Raw genomic sequence first — 24,574 nt, forward strand, 5'->3', positions numbered from 1 at the left:
AAAAGTTTGGTCAAACTCTGTGATAGAAAGACAATCTGTCTTTTGAGATGAAATCAAGCTCAATCAAATATTTATTGTAGTTGTTGTTGTTGTTGTTGTTGATTTACTCATTTGCTTTTTTAAAAATCTAGGTAATAATCTTCCATCCATTTCTCACAACAACCAATAATATGGTGATCTTAGATCAGTCGGTTAGCCAGAAGTTTTCTTTTGACAAGATTCCCAAATGTCTTCATTAATCCATTGTTTTGTTATTAGGTGAACAACATCACACCTAAAAGGATTTCGAAATCATTAACCTTTTTTGATGAAAAGCCAAAAAAATAAACAATTTTCATTGTGAATCACTTTATTATATTTCTAAATATGTAAAGATTTGATATTTAAAACATTTTGCTTTGTGATGGTATGTTTATATATTCATTTCATTCCGTGTTTTTCCGTTATTATGAAACTAAGCACTAAGTATTTAAAATCCTGTGTTTGTTATCTAATCTAATGAACATAACATAACAATAACAATCTAGAGGGTTAACTTAAACACATGGAAATGTACATAGTATCACATCACAATCAACAAGATAACTATCACAAAATGGGATTATCACTGAAGCTGACAATGCATACATTTAGCCGTAGGAATTATTACTTTTAAAAATGACTCTGATTGAGCGTATTTAAAAAAAACAAAAAAAATGTAAGTAACATTTTCACGATAACACGAAGAGATAATGCAATTAACACAATAACTTTAAATTAGCACTTTATACCAAAGATACAATCACAATATGACAATCATCATTTAGGAAAAATAAAGAAAACAAATTAAAGACCACATTTAAAAAAAAGAAAAAAAGGCTGCCCATATTTATTTATTTTACAAAAAAAAAAAAAAAAAAAAACGAAGAAGAAAGTTTTTAAAAGTGAATGACATGTTGTAATGTTTCGTTCTTGAATGCATCGTAGATTATAATCTGTTGACACAAGCCTCCCTGACATTCATGACTTAGTTCCAGTGGGGAAAAAAAGGGGCGAGCGATGTATTGGATAACCAAAACACAACGCGTTACAAAGATGTTATTTGGCTTTATAGGAACTGTTGGGTTGAACTAAGAGATGAACAAAGTAATGTAGTCAATCAATCATAGGATTAGAGATACTTTAGTTAACCCTACAGTCCTTATGTCACTGTGGTAATGTAGGTATCCCGTTGTCCATTGACTGAGAGAATTAGCCATGCAGTAGACAAGATAATGTAGGTAGTCAAGATAATGTAGGTATCCTGTTGTCCATTGACTGAGAGAATTAGCCATGCAGTAGACAAGATAATGTAGGTAGTCAAGATAATGTAGATATCCTGTTGTCCAATGACTGAGAGAATTAGCCATGCAGTAGACAAGATAATGTAGGTAGTCAAGATAATGTAGGGGGTCAAGTTAATGTAGGTATCCTGTTGTCCATTGACTGAGAGAATTAGCCATGCAGTAGACAAGATAATGTAGGTAGTCAAGTTAATGTAGGTATCCTGTTGTCCATTGACTGAGAGAATTGGCCATGCAGTAGACAAGATAATGTAGGTAGTCAAGATAATGTAGGTAGTCAAGATAATGTAGGTATCCTGTTGTCCATTGACTGAGAGAATTAGCCATGCAGTAGACAAGATAATGTAGGTAGTCAAGTTAACGTAGGTAGTCAAGATAACGTAGGTAGTCAAGATAACGTAGGTAGTCAAGATAATGTAGGTAGTCAAGATAAGGTAGTTAGACGTCACTGGAAACACGTATCGTCCTCTATCTGTTTTACTACAAAGCATAGAAACCCACCATTTTCACATTCTGTATGTTGATGTTGGGGTGGTGCTGGATATGAGGAATATGAATTTGAACAATTTTGAAGTTTCCCTTTAACGTCCTGAATTTGGAAGGTTTGTTTTTAAATAACATTCTTAGAATGTTCTCTGAATGTTACTAATATTTTCTTGTGTTTTTTATGTAATGGAACGTTTTCTTAATGTTCTCTGAACAATTTGAGAACATGATTTTAAATAAAACCACGAGGAAAACCTGTAGGAAACGTAATGCTGAACTACTGATATTCACACAGAAGAACGTTGTTCCTTAACGTTCTCTGAACTATTGCCAATGTCAAACCAGTTTGAGGACGTTCCTAGAACATTACCAAAATTTAAATGAAATGTAACCATGTTTGAACTTTTAGGAAACGTTCTGTTAAACTAACGAAATACCAAGAATAAAAAGTTTTTTTGGTCAAGTTCTTTAAATGCGCTGAGAATGTTCCAAAACCAACCAACTATCCTGCAACATTCCCAGAAAGTTGTGTGAATGTTGTATGCAAAATAACTATAGGACAACCACGTTCTCACCAAGCTCTAAGAAACATATGGTTCTCAGAACGTTATGTGTTAGCTGGGATGTAGTTAGAAGATTAACTGCCTTGTGGGGGGTTAACTGTCTTGTGGGGGCGGGTTAACTGTCTTGTGGGGGTTAACTGTCTTGTGGGGGTTAACTGTCTTGTGGGGGTTACCTGCGTTGTGGGGGTTTAATTGTCGTGTGGGGGGTAACTGTCTTGTGGGAGGGGGGTGATATGTCTTGTGGGGGTTACCTGCGTTGTGGGGGTTTAACTGTCTAGTGGGGGTTAACTGTCTAGTGGGGGGATTAACTGTCTTGTGGAGGGGGTTAACTGTCTTGTGGAAGGGGGTTAACTGTTTTATGGGGGTTAACTGTCTTATGGGGGTTAACTGTCTTATGGGGGTTAACGTGGGGGTTAATGGTCTCGTGGGGGTTAATGGTCTAGTGGGGGTTAACTACCTTGTGGGGGTTTAACTGCCTTGTGGGGGTTAACTACCTTGTGGGGGTTAACTACCTTGTGGGGGTTAACTACCTTGTGGGGGATTAACTGCCTTGTGGGGGATTAACTACCTTGTGGGGGTTAACTGCCTTGTGGGGGGTAACTGTTTTGTGGGGGATTAACTGCCTTGTGGGGGGTAACTGTTTTGTGGGGGATTAACTGTCTTGTGGGGGATTAACTGCCTTGTGGGGGGGTAACTGTCTTGTGGGGGGGTAACTGCCTTGTGGGGGATTAACTGCCTTGTGGGGGTTTAACTGCCTTGTGGGGGTTTAACTGCCTTGTGGGGGTTTAACTGCCTTGTGGGGGTTTAACTGCCTTGTGGGGGATTAACTGCCTTGTGCGGGGTTAACTGCCCTGCTAAAGGGATAAATGACAGATATTTTCACCTTGTCAGCTAGGGGATACGAACTAGCAAGGAAGGAATGGGTGGTAATGTAGTTAGCCTTCAGTCCCGTGGCAGAGGAAGGTGTAGTTAGCCTTCAGTCCAATGGCAGAGGAAGGAGGGAATGGGTGGTAATGTAGTTAGCCTTCAGTCCAGTGGGCGAGGAAGGAGAGAATGGGTGGTAATGTAGTTAGCCTTCAGTCCAATGGCAGAGGAAGGAGAGAATGGGTGGTAATGTAGTTTGCCTTCAGTCCAGTGGGCGAGGAAGGAGAGAATGGGTAGTAATGTAGTTAGCCTTCAGTCCAATGGCAGAGGAAGGAGAGAATGGGTGGTAATGTAGTTAGCCTTCAGTCCAGTGGGCGAGGAAGGAGAGAATGGGTGGTAATGTAGTTAGCCTTCAGTCCAATGGCAGAGGAAGGAGAGAATGGGTGGTAATGTAGTTAGCCTTCAGTCCAGTGGGCGAGGAAGGAGAGAATGGGTGGTAATGTAGTTAGCCTTCAGTCCAATGGCAGAGGAAGGAGAGAATGGGTGGTAATGTAGTTAGCCTTCAGTCCAGTGGGCGAGGAAGGAGGGAATGGATGATGCTCCTGCAGTGTCACTCAGTAGAATGAGTTCGGGAGCAACAGTTGGGCTGCTGCATGTTCTTCAACAGCAAACGGAAAGGGTTCCTCCGGCGCCTGCCTCTCTTCCCCTCCCGCTCCCCTCTCTTCCAGGCCAAGCCCTTACCCAACAATCCCTGGGTGGTCCCAGAGGCCGGTGGAGGGTTGGAAGGCAGGGGCATGGCGGCTGGGTTTAGGGGAGGAGGGGTGGTGGGCAGGGGCATGGTGGCTGGGTTGAGGGGAGGAGGAGTACAGGGCAGGGTCATGGCGGCTGGGTTTAGGGGAGGAGGGGTGGAGGGCAGGGGCAAGGCGGCTGGGTTGAGGGGAGGAGGGGTGGAGGGCAGGGGCATGGCGGCTGGGTTTAGGGGAGGAGGGGTACTGGGCAGTGGCATGGCGGCTGGGTTGAGGGGAGGAGGCAGGCCAGGGGAGGGATGCTTTCTGAGCTTCTCAACCTGCTTCTCCAGGTGTTTCTGTATGGCTGAGCCCAGGACGGCTACCTCTACCACCGCTCCATACACCTCCCATGTCATCCCCTTCTCGTCCCACCTCACCTCCTGCACCGGCTCGTCTGACCTCTCCTCTTGCTTTGTCTGCTCCTCAACCTCTTTCACTTTCACTTCAGATTTCTCTTCCCTTCTGTCCTCCTTCGTCTCTTTTGTACTCTCCCCCCTCTCTCGTTTCTCTTTCTTCTCCTCCCCCTCGCTCACCTCTTTCTTCTCCTCCCCCTCTCTCTCGCTGAGCTCTGCGAAGGCTGTGGGGGTGGCGGGGGCCGTTTTTGGAGTCATGGGTGCCGTGGAGACAGAACGGAACTCCACCTGCTGGCCCACCTGCAGCTCAGCATCCTTAGTCTCCGCACCCGTCCTCCTAGAGGCTGCTGGGAAGGGGAAGGCATCGGTGCCAGCCCCCTGGGGAGGGGTCATGGGACTGGTGGCTACAGACTGGTACTGAACCACCTCCAGACACCTAGAGGATGCTGTGAAGGGGAAGGCGTTGGTGCCGACTCCCTGGGTTGGGGTGATGGGGTGGGAGGCTACAGAGTGGTGCTGTTCTGTCTGGTTGGGTTGGGCAGTTCCACTTCTGTCCACTAGGCTGTGCTGTTCTGTCTGGATGGGTTGGGCAGTTCCACTCCTGTCCACTAGGCTGTGTTGTTCTGTTTGGGCAGTTCCACTCCTGTCCACTAGGCTGTGCTGTTCTGTCTGGATGGGTTGGGCAGGTCCACTCCTGTCCACTAGGCTGTGTTGTTCTGTCTGGATGGGTTGGGCAGTTCCATTCCTGTCCACTAGGCTGTGCTGTTCTGTCTGGATGGGTTGGGCAGATCCACTCCTGTCCACTAGGCTGTGCTGTTCTGTCTGGATGGGTTGGGCAGTTCCACTCCTGTCCACTAGGCTGTGTTGTTCTGTCTGGATGGGTTGGGCAGTTCCACTCCTGTCCACTAGGCTGTGTTGTTCTGTCTGGATGGGTTGGGCAGTTCCACTCCTGTCCACTAGGCTGTGCTGTTCTGTCTGGTTGGGTTGCTCCTCACTAAAGCGGAGCTTCGATTCCTCTCCTATTTGTTCAGGGTGCTTGTTTTTAGTCAGAGATTGTGGTGATGTCATCTGCTTCGTTTCCGTTCGGATGTCTTCACCGGAAGGAGGGAGAGAATCTTCCTGTCTGTTTCCGTGTGAGTGGGGGTTCATGACCGTCTCTGCGCTTTCTGGTTGAGCTATGTCATCACTTCTCCCATCGTCCAGGCTGTTTTGGGGCACCGGAGGAACGACCTTCACCCCCTCCATGTTGTCTACCTCCACAGACGCCTCAGGCTCAGTGGAGTGAATAAATGACATCATCTCCTCCCTTCTCTCCTCCTCCTCTTCTTCCTCCTCCTCTTCTTCCACAACTCCGATGCCGTCATGCTGGGTGACCAGAATGGTAATCTCTTGATCGACAGTGTCCCCAGTCGCCCCATGTCGCCCTCTCCTTTTAACCTCCTCTGGATCACCAGCGTAGTTATGACAGAATCCGTCAGTCTGAGGATCTGAGTAAACAGAGCTATCTGGAGGGATGTTGGACTGAGACTTTGTCTCTTCAGCCACCTCCTCTTTCGGAGCGCTACATTTCAGTACCGGAGCTAACATCAGACGAGGAGTAACTACAACAGGGTCCGATGTAGTTTCCCTCTCGTCCCTCCCCTCATTCTCTCTCCTCTCCTCCGTCCTCTCCTCCCCTTCTCTCCTGCTGAGCTTTGGGAAGGCAGAGAGGAGGGTGGGGCTGTTGTTGTTTTTTGGAGTCATGGGTGCAGTGGCGACAGAACGGAACTCCACCTGGTGCACCACCTGCAGCTCTGCGTCCTTAGTCTCCGCACCCGGCCTAGAGGCTGCTGGGAAGGGGAAGGCGTCGGCGCCAGCCCCCTGGGGTGGGGTCATGGGACTGGTGGCTACAGAGTGCTGCTGAACCACCTTTAGACTCCTAGAGGCTGCTGGGAATGGGAAGGCGTCGGCGCCAGCCCCCTGGGGTGGGGTCATGGGACTGGTGGCTACAGACTGGCACTGAACCACCTTTAGACTCCTAGAGGCTGCTGGGAATGGGAAGGCGTCTGCGCCAGCCCCCTGGGGTGAGGTCATGGGACTGGTGGCTATAGACTGGCACTGAACCACCTTTAGACTCCTAGAGGATGCTGGGAAGGGGAAGGCGTCGGCACCAGCCCCCTGGGGTGGGGTCATGGGACTGGTGGCTACAGACTGGCACTGAACCACCTTTAGACTCCTAGAGGATGCTGGGAATGGGAAGGCGTCGGCGCCAGCCCCCTGGGGTGGGGTCATGGGACTGGTGGCTACAGACTGGCACTGAACCACCTTTAGACTCCTAGAGGCTGCTGGGAAGGGGAAGGCGTCGGCACCAACCCCCTGGGGTGGGGTCATGGGACTGGTGGCTACAGACTGGCACTGAACCACCTTTAGACTCCTAGAGGCTGCTGGGAAGGGGAAGGCGTCGGCACCAGCCCCCTGGGGTGGGGTCATGGGACTGGTGGCTACAGACTGGTACTGAACCACCTCCAGACTAACCTGGGTCTGCATGTGCTGTCTCTCTGTCTCTCTCTCCTTCTCTGTCTCTCTCTTCTTCTCTCTCTCCTTCTCTGTCTCTCTCTCCTTTTCTGTCTCTCTCTCCTTTTCTGTCTCTCTCTCCTTTTCTGTCTCTCTCTCCTTTTCTGTCTCTCTCTCCTTCTCTGTCTCTCTCTCCTTCTCAGTCTCTCTCTCCTTCTCTGTCTCGGTCTCTCTCTCCTTCTCTGTCTCGGTCTCTCTCTCCTTTTCTGTCTCTCTCTCCTTTTCTGTCTCTCTCTCCTTTTCTGTCTCTCTCTCCTTTTCTGTCTCTCTCTCCTTTTCTGTCTCTCTCTCCTTCTCTGTCTCAGTCTCTTTCTCTTTGTCTTTTTTTATCTCTTCATCTATCCCTTTCTCTTTACCTAACTCCTTCTCTTTCTCTCTCTCTCCATCTTTCTTTCTGACATCCTCTTTCCCTATCTCCTCCTCCTCCTCCTCCTCCTCCTCCTCCTCCTCCTCCTCCTCCTCCTCCTCCTCCTCCTCCTCCTCCAGGGAGAATTCTCTGTGTGAAGTCTCACACTGTGGGTGGTGGTTATTCAGATATTTTTGGGGTAAGTAGAAGTCCTCCTCTGTTGCATGGCCCTGTACTGAGGGGAGTATTTGAACAGTGGGTGTTCCAAACTCAGCACACCCTGTAATCTGAGTGCTTTCCACCACAGGGTGTGAGTCCAGCTGAACAGCAACATCACCTGAGTCCACTGCTCTAATAGCTGTGATAGGTATGATAGTTGTGTCTCCGTGCTCCAACGACTCCCCATCCAACCCCACACCAATCATAGTGTGCATGTGACGTTTTGGCTGACAGTCTTGATTGACAGACTGGTGACTGGTATCCATACGAGGCTCCTCAGGGGCAGGGGTGATGTCAGAGGTTCCTGTGCACACAGTGGTGATGTCAGAGGTTCCTGTGCACACAGTGGTGATGTCAGAGGTTCCTGTGCACACAGTGGTGATGTCAGAGGTTCCTGTGTACACAGAGGTGATATCAGAGGATTATGTGCACACAGAGGTGATATAGGAAATATTTACAGCAGTACAGTGATGCTCTACGGATACCATTTCAGCTTTGATGCATGTGATTCAAGATGCCATTTCAGCTCTAAGCATGGGATTCAAGATGCCATTTCAGCTTTAAGGCATGTGATTCAAGATGCCATTTCAGCTCTAAGCATGTGATTCAAGATGCCATTTCAGCTTTAAGGCATGTGATTCAAGATGCTATTTCAGCTTTAAGGCATGTGATTCAAGATGCCATTTCAGCTTTAAGGCATGTGATTCAAGATGCCATTTCAGCTTTAAGGCATGTGAAACAAGATGCCATTTCAGCTTTAAGGCATGTGATTCAAGATGCCATTTCAGCTTTAAGGCATGTGATTCAAGATGCCATTTCAGCTTTAAGGCATGTGATTCAAGATGCCATTTCAGCTCTAAGCATGTGATTCAAGATGCCATTTCAGCTTTAAGGCATGTGATTCAAGATGCCATTTCAGCTTTAAGGCATGTGATTCAAGATGCCATTTCAGCTCTAAGCATGTGATTCAAGATGCCATTTCAGCTTTAAGGCATGTGATTCAAGATGCCATTTCAGCTCTAAGCATGTGATTCAAGATGCCATTTCAGCTTTAAGCATGTGACTCAAGATGCTATTTCAGCTCTAAGCATGTGATTCAAGATGCCATTTCAGCTTTAAGGCATGTGATTCAAGATGCCATTTCAGCTCTAAGCATGTGATTCAAGATGCCATTTCAGCTCTAAGCATGTGATTAAAGATGCCATTTCAGCTTTAAGCATGTGATTAAAGATGCCATTTCAGCTTTAAGGCATGGGATTCAAGATGCCATTTCAGCTTTAAGGCATGTGATTAAAGATGCCATTTCAGCTTTAAGGCATGTGATTCAAGATGCCATTTCAGCTCTAAGCATGTGATTCAAGATGCCATTTCAGCTTTAAGGCATGTGATTCAAGATGCCATTTCAGCTCTAAGCATGTGATTCAAGATGCCATTTCAGCTTTAAGGCATGTGATTCAAGATGCCATTTCAGCTCTAAGCATGTGATTCAAGATGCCATTTCAGCTTTAAGCATGTGATTAAAGATGCCATTTCAGCTTTAAGGCATGTGATTCAAGTTCCCTTCCTGTCAGTAAACTTTGGTATGACATACTCTACCGAGAGTCGCATTCTCGCGACCTCGGTTGAAGGATCTACAATCGCTCCTGACAAGGCCAATGAAATCTGCACCTCAGGATTCATTCCTTCAATTATTCCGCTCTTCACACTTGGTGTGAACAGGAACGATTTAATGCTGCCCTCTTTGTTACCCCGCAATTCATGGTGTTCACAGGGATCAAGGGGTATATCAATCCCCCCAGGGTGAGAGTGATATGTTGGTTCACTGTCCACAAGGGGGAGCCCCTCACCCATAGGTGTCTCATTACTGCGATTTATGGCTGTTTCCTGCCTGTATCTCACTAGTCCCTATGAGGCGTCTAGTGATACAGGTTCTGGGCTCCATCAGTGATTTGTTTTTGGTAGCGGAGTCGAGTGAACTAGCAGGGTTGGACACGGCCACGCTATTATCCCACACGCAGTCTCTGTGGTTCATATGAGCCCCCAAATGAGCTGTGTCTCCAGTTCAAAGCTTTTCATTCCTGGGAATTAAATTAAAGTACGAACGTTGCAACAGAAGGTCTCTGTCCCTTTCCCAGCTAGGTTACAAGGCGCATTGTCTCCAGTACCTATGACTGGTCGGTAGGGTAACGTCTACTTTTAATGCGTGTGCGGTCCAGCACTGGCTGCCGAACCTCATCTTACCGCCTAAACCGAGTGAGGCTACTTGTGACCCAGAGTGACCCAGAGTGACCCAGAGTGACCCAGAGTGACCCAGAGTGAACCATAGTGACCCATAGTGACCCAGAGTGACCAAGAGTGACCCATAGCGACCCATAGTGACCCAGAGTGACCCAGAGTGACCCATAGTGACCCATAGTGACCAAGAGTGACCCATAGCGACCCAGAGTGACCCAGAGTGACCCAGAGTGAACCATAGTGACCCGTAAGCACATTTTCTTCCAACAGTATTCACCTGTGTTAAAATGTTGTCTCTCGTATGCGAGTTCAGTGAAAAGTGTTCTTTCTCCAAGTTCAGACACACGGTTGTCAAGTGGTGGAAATGGACGAGGAACCAATCTCTCCCAGTCCACAAGGTGGCGTCCCTAACCTTCAGGGCGTCTCACTGTCAGCTTCGACCAATGGCTCTCTTCTCGCTGTCAGCTTCGACCAATAGCTCCCTTCTCACTGTCAGCTCTGACCAATGGCGCGCAGTGTCACCCTGGATCATGCGAACCGTGACGTTAGGGTACAATTTGTGTGTTCCCCCCATGCTTCTGCAGCGTCATCACGTAGACTGTTCCCGAGGTCTCACTGCCCATTTTGAGGGAGGACATAGATCCTCGCGTCTCCAGAAGCAGGCGATCCGAGCGGTTCCTATGTTGAAGATCTGGGACTGCTGGTACAGACGGTATTCCTGGTTAGGAAAAAGGACGGTATACTTGGCGTCCTTTTCTAGACCTACGTACCCCTCAACAATCACCTCAGAGTCTACAAACTCAGAATGCTCACAAGGCCGCCCGGCTGTTAAAGTAATTAGCTGGTGGCGGCGGAGCGAAAGGCGGGCAAGCAGACATCCATCCATACGCTACTGTCCTGTATTCAGTCTCTAGGAAACCAGAAAAATAACTGTCAGACTCCATCTCAACGCATTACATTTCGGGATGCTCAAGCTAGACTCACTGCATTATCATGCTTTTCTATCACCATGGAGCGTGTCCGGGTTTCCTGGCTCCGCTTAGCCACATTTCACAGTGTGTTTTCACCAGTGCCTACGCCTACTGGGGATGATGGACTCTGGGATGAAGCTGTTCCCCTAGGGGCTACTGGTGATACGGTCCTTTAAGCGTTGCACGCGTCTGGACACATCTCTCAGACTAAGCCGGTAGCTTCGGGTGGCTCTGTGAGGTCTACGGGCCATGCTTCGGGTGGCTCTGTGAGGTCTATGGGCCATGCTTCGGGTGGCTCTGTGAGGTCTACGGGCCATGCTTCGGGTGGCTCTGTGAGGTCTACGGGCCATGCATCGGGTGGCTCTGTGAGGTCTACGGGCCATGCATCGGGTGGCTCTGTGAGGTCTACGGGCCATGCATCGGGTGGCTCTGTGAGGTCTACGGGCCATGCATCGGGTGGCTCTGTGAGGTCTACGGGCCATGCATCGGGTGGCTCTGTGAGGTCTACGGGCCATGCATCGGGTGGCTCTGTGAGGTCTACGGGCCATGCATCGGGTGGCTCTGTGAGGTCTACGGGCCATGCATCGGGTGGCTCTGTGAGGTCTACGGGCCATGCATCGGGTGGCTCTGTGAGGTCTACGGGCCATGCATCGGGTGGCTCTGTGAGGTCTACGGGCCATGCATCGGGTGGCTCTGTGAGGTCTACGGGCCATGCATCGGGTGGCTCTGTGAGGTCTACGGGCCATGCATCGGGTGGCTCTGTGAGGTCTACGGGCCATGCATCGGGTGGCTCTGTGAGGTCTACGGGCCATGCATCGGGTGGCTCTGTGAGGTCTACGGGCCATGCATCGGGTGGCTCTGTGAGGTCTACGGGCCATGCATCGGGTGGCTCTGTGAGGTCTACGGGCCATGCATCGGGTGGCTCTGTGAGGTCTACGGGCCATGCATCGGGTGGCTCTGTGAGGTCTACGGGCCATGCATCGGGTGGCTCTGTGAGGTCTACGGGCCATGCATCGGGTGGCTCTGTGAGGTCTACGGGCCATGCATCGGGTGGCTCTGTGAGGTCTACGGGCCATGCATCGGGTGGCTCTGTGAGGTCTACGGGCCATGCATCGGGTGGCTCTGTGAGGTCTATGGGCCATGCATCGGGTGGCTCTGTGAGGTCTACGGGCCATGCATCGGGTGGCTCTGTGAGGTCTACGGGCCATGCATCGGGTGGCTCTGTGAGGTCTACGGGCCATGCATCGGGTGGCTCTGTGAGGTCTACGGGCCATGCATCGGGTGGCTCTGTGAGGTCTATGGGCCATGCATCGGGTGGCTCTGTGAGGTCTACGGGCCATGCATCGGGTGGCTCTGTGAGGTCTATGGGCCATGCATCGGGTGGCTCTGTGAGGTCTATGGGCCATGCATCGGGTGGTTCTGTGAGGTCTATGGGCCATGCATCGGGTGGCTCTGTGAGGTCTATGGGCCATGCATCGGGTGGCTCTGTGAGGTCTATGGGCCATGCATCGGGTGGCTCTGTGAGTCCAAGGGCCATGCATCGGGTGGCTCTGTGAGGCCTATGGGCCATGCTTTGGGTGGCTCTGTCAAGCCTATCGGCCATGCTTCGGGTGGCTCTGTGAGGCCTATGGGCCATGCTTCGGGTGGCTCTGTCAAGCCTATGGGCCATGTTTCGGGTGGCTCTGTAAAGCCTATGAGCCATGCTTCGGGTGGCTCTGTCAAGCCTATGGGCCATGCTTCGGGTGGCTCTGTGAGGCCTACGGGCCATGCTTCGGGTGGCTCTGTGAGGCCTACAGGCCATGCTTCGGGTGTCTCTGTGAGGCCTACGGGCCATGCTTCGGGTGGCTCTGTGAGGCCTACGGGCCATGCTTCGGGTGGCTCTGTGAGGCCTACAGGCCATGCTTCGGGTGCCTCTGAGGCCTACAGGCCATGCATCGGGTGCCTCTGAGGCCTACAGGCCATGCATCGGGTGCCTCTGTGAGGCCTACAGGCCATGCATCGGGTGCCTCTGTGAGGCCTACAGGCCATGCATCGGGTGTCTCTGTGAGGCCTACGGGCCATGCATCGGGTGTCTCTGTGAGGCCTACGGGCCATGCATCGGGTGTCTCTGTGAGGCCTACGGGCCATGCTTCGGGTTTCTCTGTGAGGCCTATGGACACTGGTGTGGATTGCACTATATATCAATTACCCAGAGTATCTGGCGCTCAGACGCTACCCCCTGTTTTTGTTGGACCGGCTAGTGCAGGTTAGAATCAACAATATGTCAGAGGTGGCATGCGTCATCAGGTGGGGGGAGACTGTTTCTTTCCCTCCTTACCTTGGCTCGCTCCCTATTGCTGGGGAGGAGTTAGCACATGCTTTCACTTTGGGCAACTCATGTATGCCTCAACTCAGGTGCTGTTTTTTTAACCAGGTGGGAGTCTGTCTCTCTCTGGAGTGAAGGCTGATCTTATAACCAGGTGGGACTCTGTCTCTCTCTGGAGTGAAGGCTGATCTTATAACCAGGTGGGACTCTGTCTCTCTGGACTGAAGGCTGATCTTTTAACCAGGTGGGACTCTGTCTCTCTGGAGTGAAGGCTGATCTTTTAACCAGGTGGGACTCTGTCTCTCTGGAGTGAAGGCTGATCTTATAACCAGGTGGGACTCTGTCTCTCTGGAGTGAAGGCTGATCTTTTAACCAGGTGGGACTCTGTCTCTCTCTGGAGTGAAGGCTGATCTTATAACCAGGTGGGACTCTCTCTCTCTGGAGTGAAGGCTGATCTTATAACCAGGTGGGACTCTGTCTCTCTGGAGTGAAGGCTGATCTTATAACCAGGTGGGACTCTGTCTCTCTGGAGTGAAGGCTGATCTTTTAACCAGGTGGGACTCTGTCTCTCTCTGGAGTGAAGGCTGATCTTATAGGTATGGGACACTTTTGGCCGTGCCAAAGTAAATCTTTTACCCATCGCGAGAAGCGCAGTGTTGACTTTTTTTCTCTCGATGAGGGACCCAAGTGACCCGTTGGGAACGGAAGCTCTCGCGCACCAGTGGCCTCAGAACCTCCTTTACGTGTCTCCGCCAGCAGTACTGATTTAGCCCCTCGTTAGAGAGGGTGCACCAGGTGGGCTTGTTGTCCCAGGCGCACAGGCAGTTTTACCATTGATTCTTGTGGCTCACCGTTGGTCCAGGCAGCCTTGGTTAGCGGACCGTTGGTGGGGACCATTGGAAACTCCCATTGCGCAGCAACCTATTGTCCCAGGCACACGGGCAGGTTTGGCAAACGAGGTCAGAGATTTGGTTCCTTTGGGCCTGGCCCCTAAGAGGGCCCACAGGATGCTTACTGATGGCACAGGGGAACTGCTGCATCTGGCCAAGTCAGGTCTGGGTGGCCTGATGTACCTGGAGGGTTCTGGGTGGTCTGCTATACCTGGAGGGTTCTGGATGGTCTGCTGTACCTGGAGGGGTCTGGGTGGCCTACTGTGCCTGAAGGGGTCTGGGTGGTCTGCTGTACCTGAAGGGGTCTGGGTTGTCTGCTGTACCTGGAGGGGTATGGGTGGTCTGCTGTACCTGGAGGGGTATGGGTGGTCTGCTGTACCTGAAGGGGTCTGGGTGGTCTGCTGTACCTGGAGGGGTCTGGGTGGTCTGCTGTACCTGAAGGGGTCTGGGTGGTCTGCTGTACCTGGAGGGGTCTGGGTGGTCTGCTGTACCTGGAGGGGTCTGGGTTGTCTGCCATTTCATTTAGTATCCATTGGGGTTATGATTATAACGACTGTTCCCTTCAGGAGGTTATGAGGTAAAACGACTATAACGACTGTTCCCCGCAGGAGGTTATGAGGTAAAACGACTGTGACGACTGTTCCCCGCAGGAGGTTATGAGGTAAAACGACTGTGACTACTGTTCCCTGCAGTAGGATTGAGATAAAACGACTATAACTACTGTTACCTGCAGGAGGGTTATGAGTTAAAACGACTATAACCACTGTTCCCTGCAGTAGGATTGAGATTAAATGATTATAACTATTGTTACCTGCAGGAGGGTTATGAGGTAAAATGACTATACCTACTGTTCCCTGCAGGAGATTTATGAGGTCAAAAGACTATAACTACTGTTTCCCTGCAGGAGGACTATGAGGTAAAAATCTAGAATCTAGAATTGGCTTCCTATTTCGCAACAAAGCATCCTTCACTCATGCTGCCAAACATACCCTTGAAAAACTGACCATCCTACCAATCCTCGACTTCGGCGATGTCATTTACAAAATAGCCTCCAATACCCTACTCAACAAATTGGATGGTGTCTATCACAGTGCCATCCGTTTTGTCAACAAAGCCCAATATACTACCCACCATTGCGACCTGTACGCTCTCGTTGGCTGGCCCTCGCTTCATACTCGTCGCCAAACCCACTGGCTCCATGTCATCTACAAGACCCTGCTAGGTAAAGTCCCCCCTTATCTCAGATCGCTGGTCACCATAGCATCACCCACCTGTAGCACGCTCTCCAGCAGGTATATCCCTCTGGTCAACTCCAAAACCAATCATTTCTTTGGCCGCCTCTCCTTCCAGTTCTCTGCTGCCAATTACTGGAATGAACTGCAAAAATCTCTGAAACTGGAAACACTTATCTCCCTCACTAGCTTTAAGGACCAGCTGTCAGAGCAGCTCACAGATTACTGCACCTGTACATAGCCCACCTATAATTTAGCCCAAACAACAACTTCCCTATTGTATTTATTTTATTTTATTAATTTATTTATTTAGCTCCTTTGTACCCCATTATTTTTATTTCTACTTTGCACATTCTTCCACTGCAAATCTACCATTCCAGTGTTTTACTTGCTATATTGTATTTACTTTGCCACCATGGCCTTTTTTGCCTTTACCTCCCTTATCTCACCTCATTTGCTCACATCGTATATAGACTTGTTTATACTCTATTATTGACGGTATGATTGTTTTACTCCATGTGTAACTCTGTGTCGTTGTATCTGTCGAACTGCTTTGCTTTATCTTGGCCAGGTCGCAGTTGTAAATGAGAACTTGTTCTCAACTTGCCTACCTGGTTAAATAAAGGTGAAATACATTTGAAAAAATGCAGGAGGGCCTGAGGTAAAACGACTGTAACTACTGTTACCTGCAGGAGGGCCTGAGGTAAAACGACTGTAACTACTGTTACCTGCAGGAGGGCCTGAGGTAAAACGACTGTAACTACTGTTACCTGCAGGAGGGCCTGAGGTAAAACGACTGTAACTACTGTTACCTGCAGGAGGGCCTGAGGTAAAACGACTGTAACTACTGTTACCTGCAGGAGGGCCTGAGGTAAAACGACTGTAACTACTGTTACCTGCAGGAGGGCCTGAGGTAAAACGACTGTAACTACTGTTACCTGCAGGAGGGCCTGAGGTAAAACGACTGTAACTACTGTTACCTGCAGGAGGGCCTGAGGTAAACGACTGTAACTACTGTTACCTGCAGGAGGGCCTGAGGTAAAACGACTGTAACTACTGTTACCTGCAGGAGGGCCTGAGGTAAAACGACTGTAACTACTGTTACCTGCAGGAGGGCCTGAGGTAAAACGACTGTAACTACTGTTACCTGCAGGAGGGCCTGAGGTAAAACGACTGTAACTACTTTTCCCTGCAGGAGGGTTATGACGTAAAATCGACTACTGTGTAACGGCTGTCGTGGGTTGAAGAAGGAGTAGATCAAAGTGGTGGTACGTGTTCATATTTCCTTTAATTAACTGAACACTAAATATAAGAGAATAAATGAAAACCGAAACAGTCCCGTATGGTGCAAACACGGAAACGGAAAACAACTACCCACAACCCATAGTGGGAAAACAGGCTGCCTAAGTATGGTTCTCAATCAGAGACAACGACTACCCACAACCCATAGTGGGAAAACAGGCTGCCTAAGTATGGTTCTCAATCAGAGACAACGACTACCCACAACCCATAGTGGGAAAACAGGCTGCCTAAGTATGGTTCTCAATCAGAGACAACAACTACCCACAACTAACAGGGGGAAAACAGGCTGCCTAAGTATGGTTCTCAATCAGAGACAACAACTACCCACAACTAACAGGGGGAAAACAGGCTGCCTAAGTATGGTTCTCAATCAGAGACAACAACTACCCACAACTAACAGGGGGAAAACAGGCTGCCTAAGTATGGTTCTCAATCAGAGACAACAACTACCCACAACTAACAGGGGGAAAACAGGCTGCCTAAGTATGGTTCTCAATCAGAGACAACAACTACCCACAACTAACAGGGGGAAAACAGGCTGCCTAAGTATGGTTCTCAATCAGAGACAACAACTACCCACAACTAACAGGGGGAAAACAGGCTGCCTAAGTATGGTTCTCAATCAGAGACAACAACTACCCACAACTAACAGGGGGAAAACAGGCTGCCTAAGTATGGTTCTCAATCAGAGACAACAACTACCCACAACTAACAGGGGGAAAACAGGCTGCCTAAGTATGGTTCTCAATCAGAGACAACGACTACCCACAACTAACAGGGGGAAAACAGGCTGCCTAAGTATGGTTCTCAATCAGAGACAACGATTGACATCTGCCTCTGATTGGGAACCATACCAGGCCAAAACACCTAGAAATATAACACACAGAACCAAAACATAGAATGTCCACCCACAACTCACGCCCTGACCAAACTAAAATAGAGACATAAAAAAAGGAACTAAGGTCAGGACGTGACACAATGTTATTGTCGTTTTTTACCTCATTACCCTCCTGCAGGGAACAGTAGTTATAGTCGTAACGTTACGTTCCCTGTTGTAGTGATTCTGATATTCCTTTTAATATGTAATCTGTGATATCATGATAACACTGGTATTTACACGTGGGAGTATTTCTTGCCAAACAAGCTGTATCGAAGATACAGAGACTGAAGGTCTCTGGAGTGTTTTTTTGTTGTTGTACTAAATGACAAGCATTAAAACACATGTACTTATTATGGTCAGGTAATAGCTCTTCACAATACGCTAGAATTTGGTGAGAATATACATGCATTTTTTTTGTTGGTTAGGAATGATGTCTTTCAAATCTTTATTGTATCTTCAAAAAAAAACGTCTTTACGATTCCAATCTTAGTTGACATCTACATTTCTTAAACCTCCTACATAACGCATCGTTCTTTGAGACACGCGAAGAAACGTACTCAGATATTATAAAACCAAGACCTTATAGAGTCAGTACAGAAAAGAAAATCGCTCAAACATGCACACGAGAGAAAACACGAACATTTATCCTGGGAATATGAGGCTGGAATCACAACACGGTGGAATCTCCACAGCCTACGGGCTAATGAGACATACCTCAGCAGTCCAACAGAGAGAGGACTCTTCCCATGGTCCACAGTGAAGGTCTCCTATCACAGACACATCTCGTCTCTGTGAATCCAACTACGCAGCTCTTCCTTGTCCCCTCCTGCGTGTCGTTCCTAGATTATGATTGCAGTGAGCTAGAGTTTGTGGTTCCAGAAGAATCTGTTTCTGCGTTTGTTTGGCAGGCAGACTGGCAAGCAGCCATGCAAGAGGCATGCAGGCAAGAAGCAGGCAGGCAAGAGGCAAGAGGCAGGCAGGCAGGCAGGCAAGAAGCAGGCAGGCAAGAGGCAGGCAGGCAAGAGGCAGGCAAGAAAGAGGCAGGCAGGCAGGAGGCAGGCAGCTCTCCTTGTTATCTGCCGTGTGTGTGATAGTGTGTTATATTGAAAAGGTTCTGATAGCCAGTTTCCCTGGAAACCGGTGTTCTACGTTCTGGCGTGAAGTGAGTTTAAAGGTAACGACGAGAGAGCACTTCTCTTCCTCATCAAGAGCAAATGATAGTCATTAAAACTCTGTTCTCATAGCAACGCCAAGGCTTTCATCGTGACAGGGCTATATTACAAAGAAATACAATAATTAAAAAGTGACATCATCTATCTATGTATGTATGTGTATGTATGTATGTGTGTGTTTGTGCGTGCGTGCGTGTGTGTGTGTGTATGTATGTGTGTATGTGTGTGTGTATGTATGTATGTGTATGTGTGTGTGTATGTATGTATGTATTATGTATGTATGTATGTATGTATGTATGTATGTATGTATGTATGTATGTATGTATGTATGTATGTATGTATGTATGTATGTATGTATGTATGTATGTATGTATGTATGTATGTATGTATGTATGTATGTATGTATGTATGTATGTATGTATGTATGTATGTATGTATGTATGTATGTATGTATGTATGTATGTATGTATGTATGTATGTATGTATGTATGTATGTATGTATGTATGTATGTATGTATGTATGTATGTATGTATGTATGTATGTATGTATGTATGTATGTATGTATGTATGTATGTATGTCCTGACTGATGTCTTGAGATGTTGCTTCAATATATCCACATAATTTCCCTTCCTCATGATGCCATTTATTTTGTGTAGACCAGTAGACCAGTCCCTCCTGCAGCAAAGCACCCCCACAACATGATGCTGCCACCCCCATGCTTCACGGTTGGGATTTGCACTTTTCGCACCAAAGTACGTTCATCTCTAGGAGACAGAACGCTTCTCCTTCCTGAGCGGTATGATGGCTGCGTGGTCCCATGGTGTTTATACTTGTGTACTATTGTTTGTACAGATGAACGTGGTACCTTCAGGCGTTTGGAAATTGCTCCAAAGGATGAACCAGACTTGTGGAGGTCTACATTTCAGTAGTTTCAGTAGTTACTACAGTAGTTACAGTCGTTTTACCTCAGGCCCTCCTGCAGGTAACAGTAGTTACAGTCGTTTTACCTCAGGCCCTCCTGCAGGTAACAGTAGTTACAGTCGTTTTACCTCAGGCCCTCCTGCAGGTAACAGTAGTTACAGTCGTTTTACCTCAGGCCCTCCTGCATTTTTCAAATGTATTTCACCTTTATTTAACCAGGTAGGCAAGTTGAGAACAAGTTCTCATTTACAACTGCGACCTGGCCAAGATAAAGCAAAGCAGTTCGACAGATACAACGACACAGAGTTACACATGGAGTAAAACAATCATACCGTCAATAATAGAGTATAAACAAGTCTATATACGATGTGAGCAAATGAGGTGAGATAAGGGAGGTAAAGGCAAAAAAGGCCATGGTGGCAAAGTAAATACAATATAGCAAGTAAAACACTGGAATGGTAGTTTTGCAATGGAAGAATGTGCAAAGTAGAAATAAAAATAATGGGGTGCAAAGGAGCAAAATAAATAAATAAATTAAATACAGTTGGGAAAGAGGTAGTTGTTTGGGCTAAATTATAGGTGGGCTATGTACAGGTGCAGTAATCTGTAAGCTGCTCTGACAGCTGGTGCTTAAAGCTAGTGAGGGAGATAAGTGTTTCCAGTTTCAGAGATTTTGTAGTTCATTCCAGTCATTGGCAGCAGAGAACTGGAAGGAGAGGCGGCCAAAGAAATAATTGGTTTTGGGGGTGACTAGAGAGATATACCTGCTGGAGCGTGTGCTACAGAGGGGAGGTGCTATGGTGACCAGAGAGCTGAGATAAGGGGGGACTTTACCTAGCAGGGTCTTGTAGATGACATGGAGCCAGTGGGTTTGGCGACGAGTATGAAGCGAGGGCCAGCCAACGACAGCGTACAGGTCGCAATGGTGGGTAGTCTATGGAGCTATGGTGACAAAACGGATTACACTGTGATAGACTGCATCCAATTTGTTGAGTAGGGTATTGGAGGCTATTTTGTAAATGACATCAAGTCGAGGATTGGTAGGATGGTCAGTTTTACAAGGGTATGTTTGGCAGCATGAGTGAAGGATGCTTTGCATTTTACATTTACATTACATTTAAGTCATTTAGCAGACGCTCTTATCCAGAGCGACTTACAAATTGGTGCATTCACCTTATGACATCCAGTGGAACAGTCACTTTACAATAGTGCATCTAAATCTTAAAGGGGGGGGGGTGAGAGGGATTACTTATCCTATCCTAGGTATTCCTTAAAGAGGTGGGGTTTCAGGTGTCTCCGGAAGGTGGTGATTGACTCCGCTGTCCTGGCGTCGTGAGGGAGTTTGTTCCACCATTGGGGGGGCCAGAGCAGCGAACAGTTTTGACTGGGCTGAGTGGGAACTGTACTTCCTCAGTGGTAGGGAGGCGAGCAGGCCAGAGGTGGATGAACGCAGTGCCCTTGTTTGGGTGTAGGGCCTGATCAGAGCCTGGAGGTACTGAGGTGCCGTTCCCCTCACAGCTCCGTAGGCAAGCACCATGGTCTTGTAGCGAAATAGGAACCCAATTCTAGATTTAACTTTGGATTGGAGATGTTTGATATGGGTCTGGAAGGAGAGTTTACAGTCTAACCAGACACCTAAGTATTTGTAGTTGTCCACGTATTCTAAGTCAGAGCCGTCCAGAGTAGTGATGTTGGACAGGTGGGTAGGTGCAGGTAGCGATCGGTTGAAGACCATGCATTTAGTTTTACTTGTATTTAAGAGCAATTGGAGGCCACGGAAGGAGAGTTGTATGGCATTGAAGCTTGCCTGGAGGGTTGTTAACACAGTGTCCAAAGAAGGGCCGGAAGTATACAGAATGGTGTCGTCTGCGTAGAGGTGGATCAGAGACTCACCAGCAGCAAGAGCGACCTCATTGATGTATACAGAGAAGAGAGTCGGTCCAAGAATTGAACCCTGTGGCACCCCCATAGAGACTGCCAGAGGTCCGGACAGCAGACCCTCCGATTTGACACACTGAACTCTATCTGAGAAGAAGTTGGTGAACCAGGCGAGGCAATCATTTGAGAAACCAAGGCTGTCGAGTCTGCCGATGAGGATGTGGTGGTTGACAGAGTCGAAAGCCTTGGCCAGATCAATGAATACGGCTGCACAGTAATGTTTCTTATCGATGGCGGTTAAGATATCGTTTAGGACCTTGAGCGTGGCTGAGGTGCACCCATGACCAGCTCTGAAACTAGATTGCATAGCAGAGAAGGTATGGTGAGATTCGAAATCTGTTTGTTGACTTGGCTTTTGAAGACCTTAGAAAAGCATGGTAGGATAGATATAGGTCTGTAGCAGTTTGGGTCAAGAGTGTCCCCCCCCTTTGAAGAGGGGGATGACCGCAGCTGCTTTCCAATCTTTGGGAATCTCAGACGACACGAAAGAGAGGTTGAACAGGCTAGTAATAGGGGGGACAGGCTAGTATGTAAACTTCTGACCCACTGAAATTGTGATACAGTGAATTATAAGTCAAATAATCTGCCTGTAAACAATTGTTGGAAAGATGACTTGTGTCATGCACAAAGTAGATGTCCTAACCGACTTGCCAAACTGTCGTTTGTTAACAATAAGTTTGTGGAGTGGTTGAAAAACACGTTTTAATGACTCCAACCTAAGTGTATGTATACTTCCGACTTCAACTGTAGGTCCTGGATGGCAGGAAGCTTAGTCCCAGTGATGTACTGGGCCGTACGCACTACCCTCTGTGGCGCCTTATGGTCAGATGCCGAACAGTTACCATACCATGCGGTGATGCAACCGGTCAGGATGCTCTCTATGGTGTAGCTGTAGAACTTTTTGAGGATCTGGGGACCCATGCCAAATCTTTTCAGTCTCCTGAGGAAAAAAAGGTGTTGTCGTGCCCTCTTCACAACTGTCTTGGTATGTTTGGACCATGATAGTTTGTTGGTGATGTGGACACCACCAATGACCCGCTCCACTACAGCCCCGTCGATGTAAATCGGGGCCTGTTTAGCCCTCCTTTTCCTGTAGTCCACGATCAGATTCTTTGTCTTGATCACGTTGAGGGAGATGTTGTTGTCCTGGCACCACACTGCCAGGTCTCTGACCTCCTCCCTATCGGTTGTCTCATCATTGTCGGTGATCAAGCCTACCACTGTTGTGTCGTCAGCAAACTTAATGATGGTGTTGGAGTCGTGCCTGGCCACGCAGTCAGGGGTGAACAGGGAGTACAGGAGGGGACTTAGCACACACCCCTGAAGGACCCCAGTGATGAGGATCAGCGTGGCAGATGTGTTGCTATCTACTCTCACCACCTGGGGGCGGCCAGTCAGGAAGTCCAGGATCCAGTTGCAGAGGGAGGTGTTTAGTCCCAGGGTCCTTAGCTTAGTGACGAGCTTCGTGGGCACTATGGTGTTGAACGCTGAGCTGTAGTCCATGAACAGCATTCTCACAGAGGTATTCTTTTGCCCAGGTGGGAAAGGGCATTGTGGGGTACGATTGAGATTGTGTCATCTGTGGATCTGTTTTGGCGGTATGAGAATTGGAGTGGGTCTAGGGTATCCGGGAGGATGCTGTTGATGTGAGCCATGACCAGCCTTTCAAAGCACTTCATGGCTACAGACGTGAGTGCTACGGGGCGGTAATCATTTGGGCAGGTTACCTCCGCTTCCTTGGGCACAGGTTCGTCTGAGGGCATAGCGGGATTTCTTCTAAGCGTCCGGATTAGTGTCCCGCTCCTTGAAAGCAGCAGCTCTAGTCTTTAGCTCGATGCGGATGTTTCCTGTACTCCATGATTTCTGGTTGGGATTTGTACGTACGTTCACTGTGGGGATGACATCATCGATGGACTTATTGGTGAAGCCGGTGACTGAGGTGGTGTACTCCTCAATGCCATTGGATGAATCCTGGAACATATTCCAGTGTGTGCTAGCCTAGCAGTCCTGTAGTGTAGCATCCGCTTCATCTGACTGCTTCCATATTGAGCGAGTCACTGGTACTTCCTGATTTAGTTATTGTTTGTAAGCAGGAATCAGTAGGATAGAATAATGGTCGGATTTGCCAAATGGATTATCAAGCATTTTACACATGTTGTCCAGATACTGACTGTTAGCACTTGGTGGTCTATAGCAGCTTCCCACCAGAATGGGCTTTAGGGGAGGCAGATGAACCTGTAGCCATATTACTTCAACAGTATTTAACATGAGATCCTCTCTAAGCTTCACAGCAACACCCACACAATCCTGTCTCTCCTGTAGATGTTGAAACCATGTCTTGCTACCACTGTATCATCAAAGGTATGATCTAAGTGAGTTTCAGAAATGGTCAGAATATGAATGTCATCTGTTACTAGCAACGTATTAGCTTCATGTACCTTGTTTCCTAGGCTACACATGTTAACGCGGGGCTATTTTTTAGCACTTTTCTTGGATGCTTGATTGTTGTGATTGTTTCACTGAGCGGTTTATCAGCAGTAGACATGACGGGGATATTTATTTATATTCGAGCCGATAGTGCAGGGTGAGCATCACACAGTGGACAGACTTCCTACCAGGGCACATCACCTCAGTGCTAACAACATAACTCTGGTTCATAGGCTCATGATTACAGCATACAATAGCTGTAGGATTAACTAGGGGCATTCGGGAAGGGGGGAGGAGGGGGGGGGGGTTAGAGGGACATACGTTAGGTTACTTATGTTATGACTGCCAACATATGACTGGGACAATATACATATGCCGCAGCACTACGACAACTCAGTGACACAATGGCAGGGCTTGGGTCACTGATAAGTCATTGTCTCAATGCAGCCTTGAAATGTGCGGACTAGGAGTCCAGGAGCCAAGATCATCTTGATAAATTAGTCTAAGCTTTACCGATAAGAACTAAGCCAAGCTTTATTATTGTTTACAGGTATCAATAAATTGCACAGGCAGCATTTGTATTTATTTTTATTGTTCCTGCCTGCATCCTCTAGTATTTTCTTTCTGGAAGTGTGCACATTTTAAACAAGCTAAGGTTTACCAATAAGAACTAAGCCAAGCTTGTTCATTGTTACAGGCATCAATACATTGTGTAGGCAGCAGCAGCAGCGTTTCTTTGGAGACACAAGCTTGGCCGGAACACCGTGTTCCAATGTTGGCACAGTCAAAATCCTCACTATATCAC

The 24,574-nt window shown here is 48.1% G+C and overlaps 2 protein-coding genes across 2 annotated transcripts; both read right to left on the minus strand.

Annotated features, from left to right (window-relative positions):
- Nucleotides 1-3,535: 3,535 nt before the first annotated feature.
- Nucleotides 3,536-7,028, minus strand: LOC124011340 (G protein-regulated inducer of neurite outgrowth 1). The gene is made up of 2 exons (XM_046324619.1): nucleotides 5,326-7,028; nucleotides 3,536-5,274 (listed from the first exon to the last, which is right to left on the minus strand). Exons 1-2 carry the CDS (start codon nucleotides 6,900-6,902, stop codon nucleotides 3,846-3,848), a joined length of 3,006 nt encoding a protein of 1,001 aa, XP_046180575.1. The 5' UTR covers nucleotides 6,903-7,028; the 3' UTR covers nucleotides 3,536-3,845.
- A 3,874-nt stretch (nucleotides 7,029-10,902) lies between these two features.
- Nucleotides 10,903-12,336, minus strand: LOC124011577 (early nodulin-75-like). Its single transcript, XM_046325033.1, has one exon. It carries the CDS (start codon nucleotides 12,334-12,336, stop codon nucleotides 10,903-10,905), a length of 1,434 nt encoding a protein of 477 aa, XP_046180989.1.
- Nucleotides 12,337-24,574: the final 12,238 nt, after the last annotated feature.

Source organism: Oncorhynchus gorbuscha, linkage group LG23 (assembly GCF_021184085.1).
Source record: "Oncorhynchus gorbuscha isolate QuinsamMale2020 ecotype Even-year linkage group LG23, OgorEven_v1.0, whole genome shotgun sequence".
Taxonomy (NCBI): domain Eukaryota; kingdom Metazoa; phylum Chordata; class Actinopteri; order Salmoniformes; family Salmonidae; genus Oncorhynchus; species Oncorhynchus gorbuscha.

Coding starts and splice junctions, on each gene's coding strand:
- LOC124011340 (XM_046324619.1), bottom strand. CDS start 6,902: ATGCAGACCCAGGTTAGTCTGGAGGTGGTTCAGTACCAGTCTGTAGCC. Junction 5,275..5,325: donor CAGCACAGCCTAGTGGACAG/GAGTGGAACTGC, acceptor CCTAGTGGACAG/GAGTGGAACTGCCCAACCCA.
- LOC124011577 (XM_046325033.1), bottom strand. CDS start 12,336: ATGGCCCATAGGCCTCACAGAGCCACCCGAAGCATGGCCGATAGGCTT.